The 16,910-nt window shown below is 40.6% G+C and overlaps 1 protein-coding gene across 1 annotated transcript; it reads left to right on the forward strand.

The window, feature by feature from the left end:
* The first annotated feature begins 2,394 nt into the window (after positions 1-2,394).
* Positions 2,395-15,266, forward strand: cacng3a (calcium channel, voltage-dependent, gamma subunit 3a). Its single transcript, XM_072657314.1, has 4 exons — positions 2,395-2,605; positions 10,896-10,979; positions 12,295-12,435; positions 14,590-15,266. Exons 1-4 carry the CDS (start codon positions 2,395-2,397, stop codon positions 15,264-15,266), a joined length of 1,113 nt encoding a protein of 370 aa, XP_072513415.1.
* The last annotated feature ends 1,644 nt before the right edge of the window (positions 15,267-16,910 follow it).

Raw genomic sequence — 16,910 nt, forward strand, 5'->3', positions numbered from 1 at the left:
GCATAAAAAAAAAAAAATGCATAAAAAGTCAGTGCAGATAGGTGGCAGGTGGCAAATTTTTTCGGAGCATTTCTATTGGTTTATTCACCATTAAATTTGAATGTAATATAAAGAACTACCAGATTCGCATGGCAAAAACTGAGCTGTAAGGTTTTTGCGTGGCCATATTTCGATTTTTCACATTATTCACACAATAAATAACAGCTAAACGGAAATGTAAGGATTTTGCTAGGCTGTACTGTGGTCAGCACGTGAAGCTGGGCCTTCTTATTGGTGTGGTGAGTGATGGAAGACAAGAAGGAGATGTAAAACACAAGTTTTACAAAATTAGCTATAAATAAATAACAATAAACTGTAACTGTGTGCAGAGTGATGTGCAGAGCTGTGGATGTTTTTACAATGCGTATCAATAAATAGAATTTTTTGTGGTAAGTAGGAATCATGTTTCAAGACGAATGAAATAAAACAACCACAAATATTCATTTAAAAAGCCCATTCTTGCATTAATGAATATTAGATTGCTGGTTAAACAAGGCCAAATTGTATGGCAAGCCAGTTTACTTTTAAATATGATATCAGCCTTAACGTTCTTACTTTTTTCTAGTATTAACTCAAACTAATCTCTATAATGCTTTATTCATAGTAGAATTTTAAATTTCATATGTCACAATTTGTACTGCTAATAATATTATCTTTACAGATCTATAAACCTACTCTGAATATTGCCAAAACAACATATCCGTAAAGTAATTCTGACAAATTTTTGTCACTTTCTCTCTTAGCTATAACTACATTTTTAGTAGTAAAATAAAAAGCAATTAAAGATTAATTACTTATTAAATACTTTTTGCAATTCCAGATATTTACACTGTAATTCTCACTAGTAAAAACTCCAGGTCCACTTATCCAACTAAAAGTAGTTATTAAAATATGTGCAGTTTAATATTTTACCATTTCTATTTGTAAAGATAAATGCAGATATTCTAAATTGGGATTTTTACAAGTAAAAAAAAAAAGAATAAAGACATTCTGTGTAATGTACATATCTGGTCCTGGCAGAATGAATAATCAGGGGGAAAATAAATAAATAAATAAATAAATAAATAAATAAATAAATATACATACATAACATTATATACATATCAGCTTTGATAATTGTACTAATAATAGTACCACATATATGCATATGTTTTTATCTTATTACTAGTACAATTATCAAAGCTGATAAATGTTATGTATATATATATATTTTATTTTTTTTCTCCCTGATTAGTCATTCTGCCAGGACCAGATATGTACATTACACAGAATTTCTTTATTCTTTTTTTTTTTTTACATGTAAAAATCCCAATTTAGAATATCTGCATTTATCTTTACAAATAGAATAGAGTAAAATTCGAAACTGCACATATTTTAATTGCAAATTACAACTACTTTTACTGTTAAGTGGACCTGGAGTTTTTACTAGTGAGAATTACAGTGTAAATATCTGGAATTGCAAAAAGTACTTATACTAAAAAAAAGTATTTATACTAGAAAAATGTGCATTATGGAGATCCTGGACGTAATTTCGGCTTTCCTTTTTTCTTTATCCACTTCTTGACATAATTCGAAAATACATTTTACAAAATGATCAAAATAAATGGCTCCAAATGACTTGGAAAAAAACTCTTTACCTAACTTCCACTGAATGTAATACAGTTTGCAGGGATTTTCAGTAGTAAGCAATCGTTGTAGCAATCATTTCAGTGGTTGTTTCTACTACTAACACACGTGTCGTGCATGAAGCCTAACCTATTAGCCTACTTTTACAGATGTGAAAGGATAGAACTACCAATCTGTTACACAGTGGTGAACAGCCCTGCTTTCATTCACAGTATTCAATCACTACAGAGGGGGGCGGTGACTGTAGAGATGAAGTGGCCTAAAGCACACAACAAACGCCTTGTTCTGCAACTGTGCCACAAAGAGCACACCAACAGCCTGGCCTGGAATTACCTGCATCTTTCCTCAGAGACATGGTTTGTGAATTGTGGGCCAGGTCTCGTGCCTAATTCTGCCTTCGAGGTAAGTTCTTCAAGCGTCGGCCAGCTTTATGGAGGAGGTCTGTCGCTGGTGTGGGCGTCCTTGTGAAGAACTGATGGATTGGTGGGATATTTCAGTTTGCTTGATGGAATGAGTCTGGTATCTACAGAACTGGTCCTGGGGGCCAGGGGTCCGAGAGAAGACCCTTGTTTAAGTGGAGGGACTGTTGGAGGTGCTGTCTCTTTGATCTCAACTCCAGTTCCAAAGCCAGTGCAATGGGGACACATGCTTCTGACCGGAGGTCCCTCCTGCTGGTCCGGAGCTGAGAAATGAGACGGACAAATGAGTGCATGTGACTGAGAGGACAACATGAGGGTGTGCAATCGTGGAGCGCAAATGCTCGTCACCACAGCTGGGGCTTTCGCAGCCTTCAGCCTCATGACCATTGCCGTGGGAACGGACTACTGGCTGTACTCGCCTGGGGTTTGTCGGACCAAGGGTGCCAGCGACAATGACACGAGCCGAAAGAACGAGGAGGTGCTCACGCACTCTGGGCTTTGGCGCCAGTGTTGTATGGAAGGTAACAACCCCTTTTTTGTGCCACCGGCAGTGTCCGATAATAATCACACCAAAGTCCAGGTAGACATGAACTCAGCAGAGGTAAAAGTATAGAGGAACACTTTACATAATGGGTCGCAAATGAATTTATTAAACATTAATTATGTTGTTAATAATCCAGTGATTACAGCCTGCTGACATTTAAGTTACCTGTTCATTAAATATAAGTTATTACTTACTTACTAACTGCCTAAGAGGTAGAACTTACTAATTAAGTGTATGTTATAAAATTTCTTAATCATGACTACATTACTAAATATTACTTAGAATTAGTTATTAATGAGTGTGTTTATTTAAATAAAGAACTAGCATAAGAACTTACAAAGTCTAATCTGTTAGTCTTATTAATATCTCAAAAAATATAATTTTTTATTCATTTATTGTTACATTTTTTTCTTTGGGTAGCTCAAATAACTAAACAAAATTTTTTATTAATTTTACCAATTGTTTTTTAGGTTTTTGTACCAGTCATATTTCTTTTTTATATAACATGTATTTATATGTATATATAAAAATAACAGGCTGTTTTGGGAGTTGCCTGTCTGATTTGCCTGTCTTACCAGCATATGAGCTGTTCTCTCCAAGTTTTCTTGGTCTCACAGAGCTCATGTTGACCCCCACAGTTCCCCTAATCTGCCATGTCTATAATAATATTCTACACTGTAAAAACTGCAAGATAAAAAAAACGCTTGGGTATCTTCTAATAGTCTTGCCAGCTCCCTTGTTCATCAACTGAAACTAAATAAACTATGTAATCAATTTTCAATGCACTCAATTACTACATTTGAATGTCTTAATCAGTTACTAAGGAATAACTAGCTCTTACTCAACGTTAACTGATATTTCAATAATAAAAAAATAATAAAAGGATCAAATTGCACTTGCAACGTCAAAATGATCCATTCACGCACTTATTATTAAATCAATGGTGTTGAAAGTTCCAAAAAGTTATTTAACTTGCCATGACCAGGCATACTCTTAATGTCCTGCTAGTGATCTTGATTGACTACAGCTAGTCGCTTCTTTGTGCCTACCAAAAAAAGGACTGGTCTGATCAACACATAGTCCAAGGAGCTGAGAGGAGATCTGATAAGATCTTAATCATAAACAATGACTGTTTATGTAAATGGTTATCAAGTACATTTACATTTATGGCATTTAGCTGACGCTCTTATCCAGAGCGACTTACAAGGTTACTCGTATTACGGAGGAGGGCCAATGTAGTGTTAGGAGTCTTGCCCAAGGACTCTTATTGGTGTAGTGCAGCACCCAGACCGGGAATCAAACCCCAGTCTCCCACTGGCAGGTAGTGGTGTTATCTGTTGCGCCAACCACACCAACCACATGTTACTTCTGTGAAATGCACAAAACAACTCGCTTAGATATAAAATTCAGGTGCCAAAATAGTTCTTTGTCTGAAGAACTAAAAGAAGCCACCTTTGGTTTTCTAAAGAATCGTTCAGGGGTTGGTTATTTTTTGTAAATGTTACGTATGGTCGTGGTTAGATGTTTACATACACTCATCATGAATATGAATGCCATGGCAATGTGGGGCTTTCAGCTATATATCTAACCTGTAGTGCAGTTTTTTCTCGGTAGAATGAGTTAAAATATACATTTTTAATTACAAGAAATGTGTTTCGTGCACAGGTTTATATTTTTAAGGGTACAAGGGACATGCAAGAGTCAAAATGATCTATACACCCACTTAGATTATTAATTCAATGGTGCTGAAAGTTCAAAAAAAAGTTTTTTAACTTACCAAGGCCTCTTAACTTCCTGCTAGTGATCTTGATTGACTACAGCTGGACGCTTCTCTGGGTCTACAAAAAGGGCTTGTTCAACAGCACTGGACTGACCAACACACAGTACAATGAGAAAGTCTAAGGAGCTCAGAGGAGATCTGATAAGACCTTAATGTAGCTTTACGAGCAATTTCTAAACAACTGCAGATTCCAAGATCATCATTTCAACCAGCTGTACACAAGTGTGGGAGATGTAGCCAGCGTCTGGAAGACCCCCAGCTTAGAGGAAATTGGAACCACTAAGGCACCAAGGCCCACCAAGGCACAGCATTCGGTCAAGCGAGATTTACACTGCCATTGTCTGAGGAGAATGCTTTCAAAGAAAGAAGCTCCTACATCTTTTAAGCTCGACTAAAGTTTGCAGCTGCACCACATGGGCAAAGACAAAGCCTTCTGGGAGAAGGTTTTTATGGTCAGATGAGACAAAGATTGAGTTGTTTGGCCACAATGACCAGAAGTATGTTTGTAGTAAAGGTAAAGCGTTCCAAGAACCCTGAGAACACTGTACTAACTGTTAAGCATGGTGGTGGTAGTGTCCTGTTCTGGGACTGTTTTGCTGCAAGTGGAACTGCTATACTGCACATAGGCTAATCTACCAGGGTGGGCTAATCCACCCCAGTTGGCAGCAACGAATTAAAAGAAAACTCATGGCCAGTTTGACATTTATGGGCGTGAATCTCTAATGTCTGACTGCAGTGAACGCAGCACAAGAAAATGGCAAAGCAGCGAGAGACTGATTTGTTTGGAAAACTGAGTTCCGCAAAGCGAGGGATTCAGAAGTCGCGAAGAAAGGAGACACGAGAGGAAAGAAGTTTAAAATGATGAACTATCCATCAATTAATCAAATTCTAATGAAAGCACAGTGCTAGTAAAGTTGCGATGATGATGTCGAGATGATGAATATCAGGTTGAAAAACGTTAGTTTGCTAACTATACATGTAATGTTAGCTAGGTCTGACAGTAATTCTGAGTAAAGTAGTAGGCTATAAAAGCTAATATCGATTCAACGTCTGTCAAGGAAAGCATTGTAGCTAAAGTTACTTTGAATCTTTCAAAAATGAAGAGGAAAGGTAGCGTAACGAAAGATGAGCAAAATAGAAAATGAACAACATCTCAGTACAGCTCAGTCTATTGACCTTCAGGTCCTTCAGACCCTGGAACACTGTACCAACTGTTAAGCATGGTGGTGGTAGTGTCATGTTCTGGGACTGTTTTGCTGCCAGTGGAACTGCTACACTGCACATTGGCTAATCTACCAGGGTGGCATAGGGTGGGAAATACCACCCTCAAAGAAAGCCTGGCCACCCCTGCTGCCACTCTTGCTGCCACCCCAGTTGGCAGCAACGAATTAAAAGAAAAGTCATGGCCAGTTTGACATTTATGGGCGCAAATCTCTAATGTCTGACTGCAGTGAACGCAGCACGTGTAAATTAGTAGGCTATAAAAGCTAATATTGATTCAACGTCTGTATGAGTTTTGATGAATGAGCCTGTATGAACTTCTCATCAACCTGTGATTAAATATAGTATATATACGTCTGCCAAATGTTGCCAACTCTCAAAAATTCCTGCTCCCCGCTCGCCACCCCATAAATATTTCTGTAGATCCGCCCCTGACACTGCACAAAGTGGATTGAGTCAACTAAGCATGCTGACGGCTCCCGAAAGCATCTGGTGAGGGTGTAATTTGCTATGGGATATTTAACCAAATATTGGATGTGCCGTGTGTATCATCCTGACCCTGGGTTGGTTTCTGAAAAAAAAACCCTTGAAAACCAAATTCTTGTTTTGTTTTTTATTAAAGATGGATGTTGTGATTCATTCTGCCCCAGAAAAAGAACAGAGATAAGAGTTAAGAGATTTGATCTATATCATTAAAACAAGACCATTATTTTCAAATATGTAATTATTTTCTGATCAAATCTGATTAAATTGACTTCTTTTTTTTTAGAATTTGACCGATTTCATTAAATTATGACTTATTTACTCAGATTTTGACCAAGTGCATTAAATTATGACTTTTACTTTCACACTGCCCAATTTCATTAAATTATGCTTAATTATTTCAGATTTTGACCAATTTTGTAAAATTATACATTTTCTTAGATGTGAACCAATTTCATTTAGTGTTAACTTTTCTCAGATTTTGATAAATTTCACTGTCCAATTCCATGAAATGATGACTTCTTTTTTTAGAATTTGACAGATTTATTCATTTACCGTATTTACTCAGATTTTGACCAATTACATGAAATTATGACTTTTTAATGACACACTGCCCAATTTCATTAAGTATGACTAATCTTTTCATATTTTGACCAGTTTCATTTAATTATGACTTGTTTTCTAAGATTTTGACTAATTGCATTAAATTATGCCTTATTGTATTAAAATTAAATAAATTCCATAATTTTAATTTGCGAGTTGTAGATGCTGCCCACCTTTGACTCTACATTAGGGCTTTTGCAGTGCTGTTGTTTTTCACCTTCACGCACTGCATGTGTCCCTCTGCTTTCGACCCAGCTCTTCCAGTGCCCCCCGCTCTCTGACCTATATCAGTTCTGCATCAATTCTTTTAATGGAAAGTGTAATGAAGCATTCAGGCTGTTAAAAGGGCATCAATATGACCACGCTTGTCCAGCGCGAGTGTGTGTGTGTGTGTGTTTGTGAATCAGTGCTAGTGTGACAGAACAGTAATAAAGGAAGCTACAGAGATGATCCTTTATACAGTCTAATATAAAATATTTCAACTCTCCCACCCACCTTCAGAGAGAGGAGGGACCTCTCTGTCCTGCCCAGCTCCACAGCGACAGCTGACATTGACAGACAGGCCATTACGTCCACAGAGAAGGAGATCTATTCTGTACATCGACGCAGCACAGGCCAGGACCCTTCCTATAGCCACATGTGCATGTACATACACAGCTCCGCACCAGAGCCATGGCCGCACGTGGCCGTTGTGATACCTGAGGAAACAGGTAACTTTAGCTGCCACAGTATGTGTAGCTCTCTTCACAACGACACACACGGGCTGGATCTTTTAGGTCGGGTGTTTATTGCTTGGGTGTGTGTTATTGCTCGGATGTCTCCATGCCTCAGTCACACTGCGAGAACTAGAAGATTTTTCAACACAGTACAAAATACATACCATTAAATTATACAGTAAATTATACAGCAAACGAAACCCAAAAAACGTTTAGCGCTATAGCAGGAAACAAAGCCATAAATCAAAATACCTTGGCCAATATATATATACATATATATACATATATACATTCATATACATATATATATATATATATTCATATATATTCATATTCCTTAAGTCTCCTTAAGTTGACTGCCTGTTTTGACTGCTGACATCAATAATTATGACTTTATCGCTGTATAGATCAGCAAGCCTGCAGCTCATGGGACCTAAACATGATTTTGTGCTTCATATTTTAATTGTAACAAATGAATTTACAATACATCGCACTAGATTTGCATTTTAATCTTAAACTGAGCAAATTATTTATTTATTATTTACTTACTAACTTATTTACTATATGAAATTATGGAATTAGTCATGAATCAGTTATCTTTCTTATATTTGTATTATGTGTCATGAACATTTGGACCAATTCTGTTGAAATTTGCGATTGTCCCCTTAAATACATCGCGTTACGCTTAATGTATCTAAATGTTGGGTTTATTATGTTGATAAATGTATTATTTTCAAAAAAAAATTCATGACACCACAGACTGTGACCTATTTTGTCAAAATGATGACTATTTATGTATTTGTTTATTAATTTTTTTTATCTAAAATCACCCTTCTGAGCAGATGCTTTTATCTTAAGATTTGTATCAGTTTTGTTAAAATTTACTTATTTTCTTAAGATTTGAACCTTATTTTAGCTTCATTCCCATAATATGTCATATCTAGTAAAAGAACATCCCTTAAATTATGCCTTTTTTACCAGTTCTGGTAAAATAGTGAAGTATTTTTGCTCTTCCAGTGTCCCCCGAAAATTTGTAATAGTTTTGTTAAAAATATACTTATTTTCTTTAGATTTGAACCTTATTTTAGTTTCATTCCCATAGTATGTATCTAGTAAAAATCCTAGATTATGCTTTATTTTTAGTGATTTACGTTCTCAAGATATTTACCTTTTTTAACTGTGTTAAGAAATCAAGATTTTGACCAATTTTGTTAAATAATGACTTTTCCAGACCTGGACCTGTTTTGTCACACTGGTTGCATAAAATAAGCTGTTTTGTAAAAAAAAAAAAAGAAAAAAAAGAAAAGTTAATTTGACAATGAATAAAAGCTCCACAATCACAACGACTACATTTATAATTGCAGGGTCAGTGGACAGGGAACACCTATAAGAATGTATGTCAAGTGTCCGAGTAGATGTAGATAAAACAGCAGAAATGGAAAATATATCTCTGATATATCTCTGCCAAAATAAAATGATGCATTGCTATTATAAAGTGCTTTAGGGTTTCTATCTATCTAGAACCTGTTGAGTGTTGCAGTGTAATATTCTTGAACTTAAGAACATAAGAAGTTACCATCGTTTATTCAAAATAATTACCCAGTACTTTGAAATTTTTACCTCACACACACTTGTGTTATACCTCACACCTCGCTCCTGGTCAATACCTAGAACTTCATGGATTGTCAAAGAAAGAATTCGAAAATTTGAACATAAAATTTAGCGGTTATTAGTATTTCACCTTTTCCTTTAATAAAAGCATGTACTCAAGCTAAACTGACTCGCATTTGTGATCAGCAGGTCAGGACCACCTGAGAGTCGTCTAACCAAGAGCTTAAATGGGTGATCAGAAATCAGAACCTTCTGTGAAATGGCCTTAAAATGGTCCATGCCTTAATTTCAAGATTTGTATTACTAATGAGTTTTTAATAAAAATGAACCATCACTACTTTTTGTTCAAAGTTCTAAAACTTTCTGATGTTCAGATTTGAGTAAACTCGACTCGGTCTAATCAAACGTCTTCCTAACCCAATTTCATTAGTTGTGAATCTCAGTTTGGTCAACAATCCAGACATTAGTAAGAGATCTGCAGCTGAAACTGATTAAATACTATGTAAGATGTTTAGTCTGTGGCTCCTCCCCTTTAATCTGTTCACTGTTAATTCCCATCCCACCATAGAATACCCCCTATCACATGACATCCCAGACTGAGAGGCTTTTGACAATGGAGCGTTGAGGCCTTGCTAGGCTTGGAACTTATGATCTCCTCTGACTTGATGAGCAGCAGTTAGACGGCAGGGCCGGTCTAGAGCTGTGAGATTACACTACATTAGAACACAGCTCTGAGTAAATATAGCTTAACGTTCTTTCTCTGAGTGGAGCAACTGTCTAACTGTTTGCTTGTCAAGGAAACATTTAGACAGGGAATCATAAGTTCAAATCCCATTAAACACCACACCCTCTATGGTCAGGAGTTAGAGAAGAGCTAGGCCTCCTTTAATGTAGTAGGGGGAATAGACAGTAAACAATTTGAGGGGGAGGAGCCACAAGTTCAGCTGCAGCTCGTTTACCAGTGTACTGAGGCTCAGCTTACAATGTGTTTTTGAGCAAACTGAGATTTCTGAAGTTGGCTTGACTTTAGCTGGCTTAACTTTGGTTGGCTTGATTTTAGCTGGCTTGACTTTAGCTGGCTTTGAGCTTTAGCTGGCTTGCCTTTAGCTGGCTTGCCTTTAGCTGGCTTTGAGCTTTAGCTGGCTTTGAGCTTTAGCTGGCTTGACTTTAGTTGGCTTGACTTAAGCTGGCTTGACTTAAGCTGGCTTGACTTTAGCTGGCCTGACTTTAGCTGGCCTGACTTTAGCTGGATTGACTTTAGCTGGCTTGACTTTAGCTGGCCTGACTTTAGCTGGATTGACTTTAGCTGGCCTGACTTTAGCTGGCCTGACTTTAGCTGGCCTGACTTAAGCTGGCTTGACTTTAGCTGGCCTGACTTTAGCTGGCCTGACTTTAGCTGGCTTGACTTTAGCTGGCCTGACTTTAGCTGGATTGACTTTAGCTGGCTTGACTTTAGCTGGCTTGACTTTAGTTGGCTTGACTTAAGCTGGCTTGACTTTAGCTGGCTTGACTTTAGCTGGCATGACTTTAGCTGGCCTGACTTTAGCTGGCTTGACTTTAGCTGGCCTGACTTTAGCTGGCTTGACTTTAGCTGGCTTGACTTTAGCTGGCCTGACTTTAGCTGGCCTGACTTTAGCTGGCTTGACTTTAGCTGGCTTGCTTCTGTTTTCCTCTTCAGCAGAAATGTGGTCATGCTTGGAAATAGGAGGAATGTAATTACATGAATTAATTATTGATATTGTTCGGGATTTGACTAGATTAGCGCAATGAAGTGGAAAATAGGCTTTGTCCATTAATCGGCTGTGTGTGTGCATGCTCATGCGTGTGCGTGTGTGTGTGTGTGTTTCTCAAAGGTATGTTCACAGGTGTTTGTAAAAACATCGACCACTTCCCGGAAGACGCTGACTATGAACAGGATGCAGCGGAATACCTGCTCCGTGAGTGCTGCAACACACACCTCTACATGTAATGCAATACACAGCGGCTAAACGTGGTGGAGGTGTTTTTAACAGCGTTACAACCAACATGTGTACACCCCCCCCCCCCAAATACCACCTCAAAATAAGACTCCCCTTATAAAGATGTATGTATGATTTAATATTTGTGTATTATTGGTTATTAATTAGGTCATAAACACCTCATAAATCATCCAGAATCTGCTGTAGTCCAAAATCATCTGATCTTTTCACTCTATTTTTAATATGTTTGTTGGCATCTCAGATGGTCTCAGATGGTCTCTGGACATATTAACACTTATAAACATCAAGAAGGTAAATGTGAAGGTTAGCAGTATTACGTAGACCATAGAATATGAATGTGGACGCCTCTTGCAGCTTAAGAATTTGGGCAACCTTGGGCAAATTACACACTTTTGGCATTGTGAATAGTAGCCACAGCCTCTGGAGCTAATCAAGCCTAAAACAACAAGTTTCAGCAACGTTTGGAGGAATTGCATTTCATGAAAAGAACACCTTGCCAACTGTGAAGCCAATCAGTGACACTGGCAGTACTGCACAGCTGGAGGGAAGCGTGGATTCCACAGAATACCAGCAGAATTTAGCAGTGACTTTCTTGCACCCACCCCCTCCCCCCCTCAAACCTGCAGCTCCAAGTCTTCTCCTCACAGCTGAAACTGAGACCTGGGCCAGTGTTAAGCTGAGCTACCAACGCTGTAGACTCTCAGAGACTTGGATTCTGATGCTGCCGTGGATTTGGGTCGGTCAGGCCTCTTCCTATATCAGATCAGTTTCCTCCAGTTTCTAATGGTCTTTGGATGCTGTGGGAAAGTGTCCTCACCACGCTCTGGCTTTATCTGTAATTTCTAGATCTGTAAGATCTACAGGGTTAAGAGTTAGATGACCCATAATAAGCCCTGACCGTTCACTGCTTGCCTTTGTACCTTGAGTGTCAATAAAAGCCGTGAAAACTGGGGGTGTCCTAAAACTTTTGGCCGGGAGTGTGTATATGCTAAAGCAATGCACAATGAGCTGTCAAGAGTAAAGTGGATGTGCATCATATAGTTATTAACAAGTATCTGCAGAGGCTGACAGGCAGGACACTAACTGATGGAGAAGACACAGCAAGATCAGCAAGATCTGGGGTTTCACAGTCAGGAGGACCGGAGGAGCAGTGGGGCCCACAACAGCCGATCACTGTTAGGCTTCTATTTTAATAACTGTGTCATAACTGAGCGCTAATGATTGTTTTTGGAGTTGCTAGCCATCATCATACAGCGCTGTTTCTTTAATACAGGGGCAGTCCGTGCCTCCAGCCTTTTCCCCATCATGAGCGTGGGGCTGCTGTTCATTGGCGGTGTGTGTGTGGCTGCCAGCGAGTTCTACAAGAGCCGGCACAACGTCATCCTGAGCGCAGGGATTTTTTTCGTCTCGGCTGGTAGGTTTTTTAAACAGACGCACAACACATGCTCATCTTGTTGGTCAGGGGTTTCGGTCATGGCCATGGCCACTGGACGTGAGGTCTAATCATCTAATCATCAGATGCATGATCGGGTATCAGGTCTGGCTTTATAGCGTATGACCATATCTGGAGCTTCTCCAGTAGGCCTGTGTGAGAGTGTATGGGCTGGGAATGGAAGGTCTTAGGTCCACCAGGATGGTGGTCATAAACCTCATGACTCGCGTCTAGTGCATAGTAGTGCTCTATGGAAATCAGGAAATAGCGGGTTTCCAATAAAACGTCATTTACAGTGCCAATGAAATACACCACCCTACTGATGCCACACAGTGGGCTTACATCAGATCTGGACCCTGTAAAATATTGAGAAAAGTTTACCTTGTCTGGATAGAAGATTTCCGTAGTTCAACAGGGGACAGGGACTGTCAGGGACCCGGGACGGAAAGGGACGGAAAGCTGTGAAATAAAGACCAGAGATTGTTCTGAACATCCACAAAAAATAAGATCCAAGACCCCTGACCACTTCATGTGACCAGGATCTGGGTTTTAGCCACATGCTTTTACACTCAGTAGGAGTTTCTAATGTGATGAGGTGACAGCAACTACAGGAGGTCTGTACTAGCCAGCAGGGGGCGCCTCTACACTACTGCTTGTACTGGGGCGCACGCAGAATTTAGGGTACAGGGGTACAGTCATAATAATAATAATAATAATAATAATAATAATAATAATGTGTTATTAATGCGGCTTGTACATGCTATTACAAAAGAGAATAAAATAAACTCGTTATCTGCTCACGCTTTTGGAAAGGCGCTGGGGCATCATGGGAAATGTAGTACCTTTTGCACCAAATTTGCGTGGCGTGTCCTGTAGTTTTAAAAACTAAAAAAAAAAACTTCTTTTTACTGCTGGGATTTTAGTGAGTTACGTGGTTGTAGTTTTATTATTATATTATAGTATATTAATATGATGTCTTTTCAATGCCCCTTTTACTATGAAGCCCATGCTAGCGTGACCGATGGCTTTGCTCCATTGGTCTAATCTGTATGTTTGGTGGATTAGGCGGTTATTAGTGGCTTTAACCAACACATACAGCCATGAGCTATCATTACCTTGTCTTTTGGGGGGCTGACTTTCTTTCAGATATGTACGAAAGTCCATTACTCCTCTCAAAAACCCGAAACACACTCTGACTGGAAGCGTTAGCTAGCTAGCTGCTCACGCTTTTGGCAAGACGCTGGAGCATCATGGGAAATGTAGTACTTGTTGCATGTTTGCGTGGCGTGTCCTGTAGTTCTGCTCAGCAATCCAGGATAAAAGGGTGTTTTTGCTGCTGAGACTTTAGTGGAAGACATGACAAAGCTTTTTCCACTTCCAGAATTGCCTAATAATATTAAAAGTGAATAATAATAATAATAATAATAATAATAATTATTATTATTATTATTATTATTATTATATGATTATATGTTGTTAATAATAGCGTTAGATATTAATATTGCTTATTGTTTATTATTATTATTATTATTATTATTATTAGCTAGCATAAATAAAGCATACCACGAAGCAAAGGCAACTGATGGACATGAACTACGTCCGTTAGTCCGGTAGCTGCTCAAAATCGCTGGGGCATCATGGGAAATGTAGTACCTGTTGCAAATGTGCGTGGCTGGTCCTCCAGCTTTTTTCACTTCCAGAATTGCCCAATAGTATTACTACAAATAATAATAATAATAATAATAATAATAATGTTAGTGATTAATATTACTTATTATTATTATTGTTGTTATTACTATTATTCCTAGTTAGCATAAATAAAGCCTATGCTAACGTAACTGATGCCTTTGCTAGTTTAATGAATGCCTTTGCTTCTTGGACATGTCTATGACTATGTCCCTTAAGTTGCTCAACTTTTGGGAAGACGCTAGTGCATCATGGGAAATGTAGTACCTGTTGCAAATGAATATAATATGCTAATGTGCTAATATGCTAATATGTTGTTATTAGTAATATTACTTAAAATAAATGGGGGCTGGGGCATCATGGGAAATGTAGTACCTGTTGCAATTCTGCACGTGCCCCAGAAACTTGGGTCTAATGACACCCCAGGATACCCGTATGTTTGTGTTTCAGGCCTCAGCAACATCATCGGCATCATAGTGTACATCTCATCCAACGCGGGCGACCCGAACCAGAGCGAGTCCAAGCGGAGCCACTGGTACGGCTGGAGCTTCTACTGCGGCGCCCTGTCCTTCATCATCGCCGAGACGGTGGGCGTGCTCACCGTGCACCTCTTCATCGACACGCACCGCGCCCTGCGTGCTCGCTCCCGCCGCACAGTCCGCCCTCGCTCGCGCCAGTCCTCACTGCAGCGCCGCCTTTCCTCGGGCTCCTTTCGCTCACGCTCACGAGACCTTGCGCTCTACCCGCTTGCGGCCACGCCCCCTGCACTGGCGCGCAACTCCCTGGTCTATGGTCGTGGTAGCTTTGCACGCTTTCACCACGCAGCCATCACCGACGAGGGCTTGGCCTTGGTCGGCGCGGGCGTAGGCGTGGGTGTGGGCATGGGTGCGCGAGCACTCCTACCCCAAAGTGCTGTCGCCCCACTGGATAACGGGCTGCCTCAAGCCCTGCTCGTGGCTGCCACGCATGTGCGGAGCGCCGTGGAGGTAGACGCCGGTCAGGAGCATTGCAAGCAGAACTCAGGCCGTCCACTCGGTCGAAGTCTGCAGCACGGGTCAGAGCCACCGAAGGGGGGCACGCTTTCGCCGCCGGGCAGTGCGGCCACGAGGAGAACCACGCCAGTGTGACAAGACTTGCAATACTGTGAAAGACCTAACGGGCCTAACGGGCAACCGTGCTATTAGCACGATTAGCAGTCGAGAACATTTCCATTTGCCCAGTTCGCTTTACGGAATTAGAGGGTTCCTCCGAGGTTTTCACCGAACTTTGAAACACTGATGCAGCATCGCTAGGTAGGCTAGGTAGCACCGGTGTCGTGACGCATCCTATCCCCCCGGACAAATCCTATCCCCTCGACTGTTCCACTGGTTAAAATCTCGCACGAGATTAATTGACCATCTTCACATGGCTGTCGTAAATTCATCGAAAGACACCAACAGGTGAAGCTAGCTATCGTGCACTTGCTATCCACCATTGCGCTAACCTTCAGCAAGATCAGCAGATAACTGAGATCATAATAATAAAGCAATAAAATAAACACTAAAGGGGGGGATGGGCAACTCGTCTGGCTAACCTGTAGCATACTAGCTAATACGATCGAAGCGGGATCAGCTCGACTGGCTAACTACTAGCATGATAGCTAATACAGTTGAAGGGGGATCAGCTCGACTGGCTAACTACTAGCATGATAGCTAATACAGTCGAAGGGGGATCAGCTCGACTGGCTAACTAGCAGCATGATAGCTAATACAATCGAAGCGGGATCAGCTCGACTGGCTAACTAGCAGCATGCTAGCTAATACAGTCGAAGGGGGATCAGCTCGACTGGCTAACTAGCAGCATGATAGCTAATACAGTCGAAGGGGGATCAGCTCGACTGGCTAACTAGCAGCATGATAGCTAATACAGTCGAAGGGGGATCGGCTCGACTGGCTAACTACTAGCATGCTAGCTAATACAGTCGAAGGGGGATCAGCTCGACTGGCTAACTAGCAGCATGATAGCTAATACAATCGAAGCGGGATCAGCTCGACTGGCTAACTACTAGCATGATAGCTAATACAGTCGAAGGGGGATCAGCTCGACTGGCTAACTAGCAGCATGATAGCTAATACAGTCGAAGGGGGATCAGCTCGACTGGCTAACTAGCAGCATGATAGCTAATACAGTCGAAGGGGGATCAGCTCGACTGGCTAACTACTAGCATGGTAGCTAATACAGTCGAGGGGGTGGACCAGCTCTGCTGACTAATAAGTAGCATGCTAGCTACATCCGCTGGCTAACGAGTAGCATGCCAGCTACCTCGGCTGCCTAACGTATTGGGCCCTAAATGGTCCCAAATGTAAGATGGGGGGATAGGATGTGTCACGACACCGGCTCCCCAGCTCCGATACACACTAGAGGTGATGTGGTCAGGAAGTGCCGTCAGCCCACCCCTTGAGAGCGCAGGGCCAGTTGTGCTCTCTCTGACTCCGGCTGCTGATGGCAACTTGGCAGCTTGATCGGGATTTGAACCCCAGGGGCAGCGCCTTTGTCCACGGTGCTCCACCTCATTGACTCTCCTAACCTTTCATGCAGGTTCTTGGCAGCATATGAGCAGCTCTCTTTGAGCTTAGCACATAGCATATACCTGCCATAACCTTCAATGCTATTGTTTTCATTTTGGAGCATTTCTATTGGTCGGTTCATCATTACAAATTTAACACGACGTAAAGATCAGCTGTCAATAACGTTGAGCTGTCATCCAAAACCTTGAATGAAATAAAGGCAGA

Source organism: Salminus brasiliensis, chromosome 15 (assembly GCF_030463535.1).
Source record: "Salminus brasiliensis chromosome 15, fSalBra1.hap2, whole genome shotgun sequence".
NCBI lineage: Eukaryota > Metazoa > Chordata > Actinopteri > Characiformes > Bryconidae > Salminus > Salminus brasiliensis.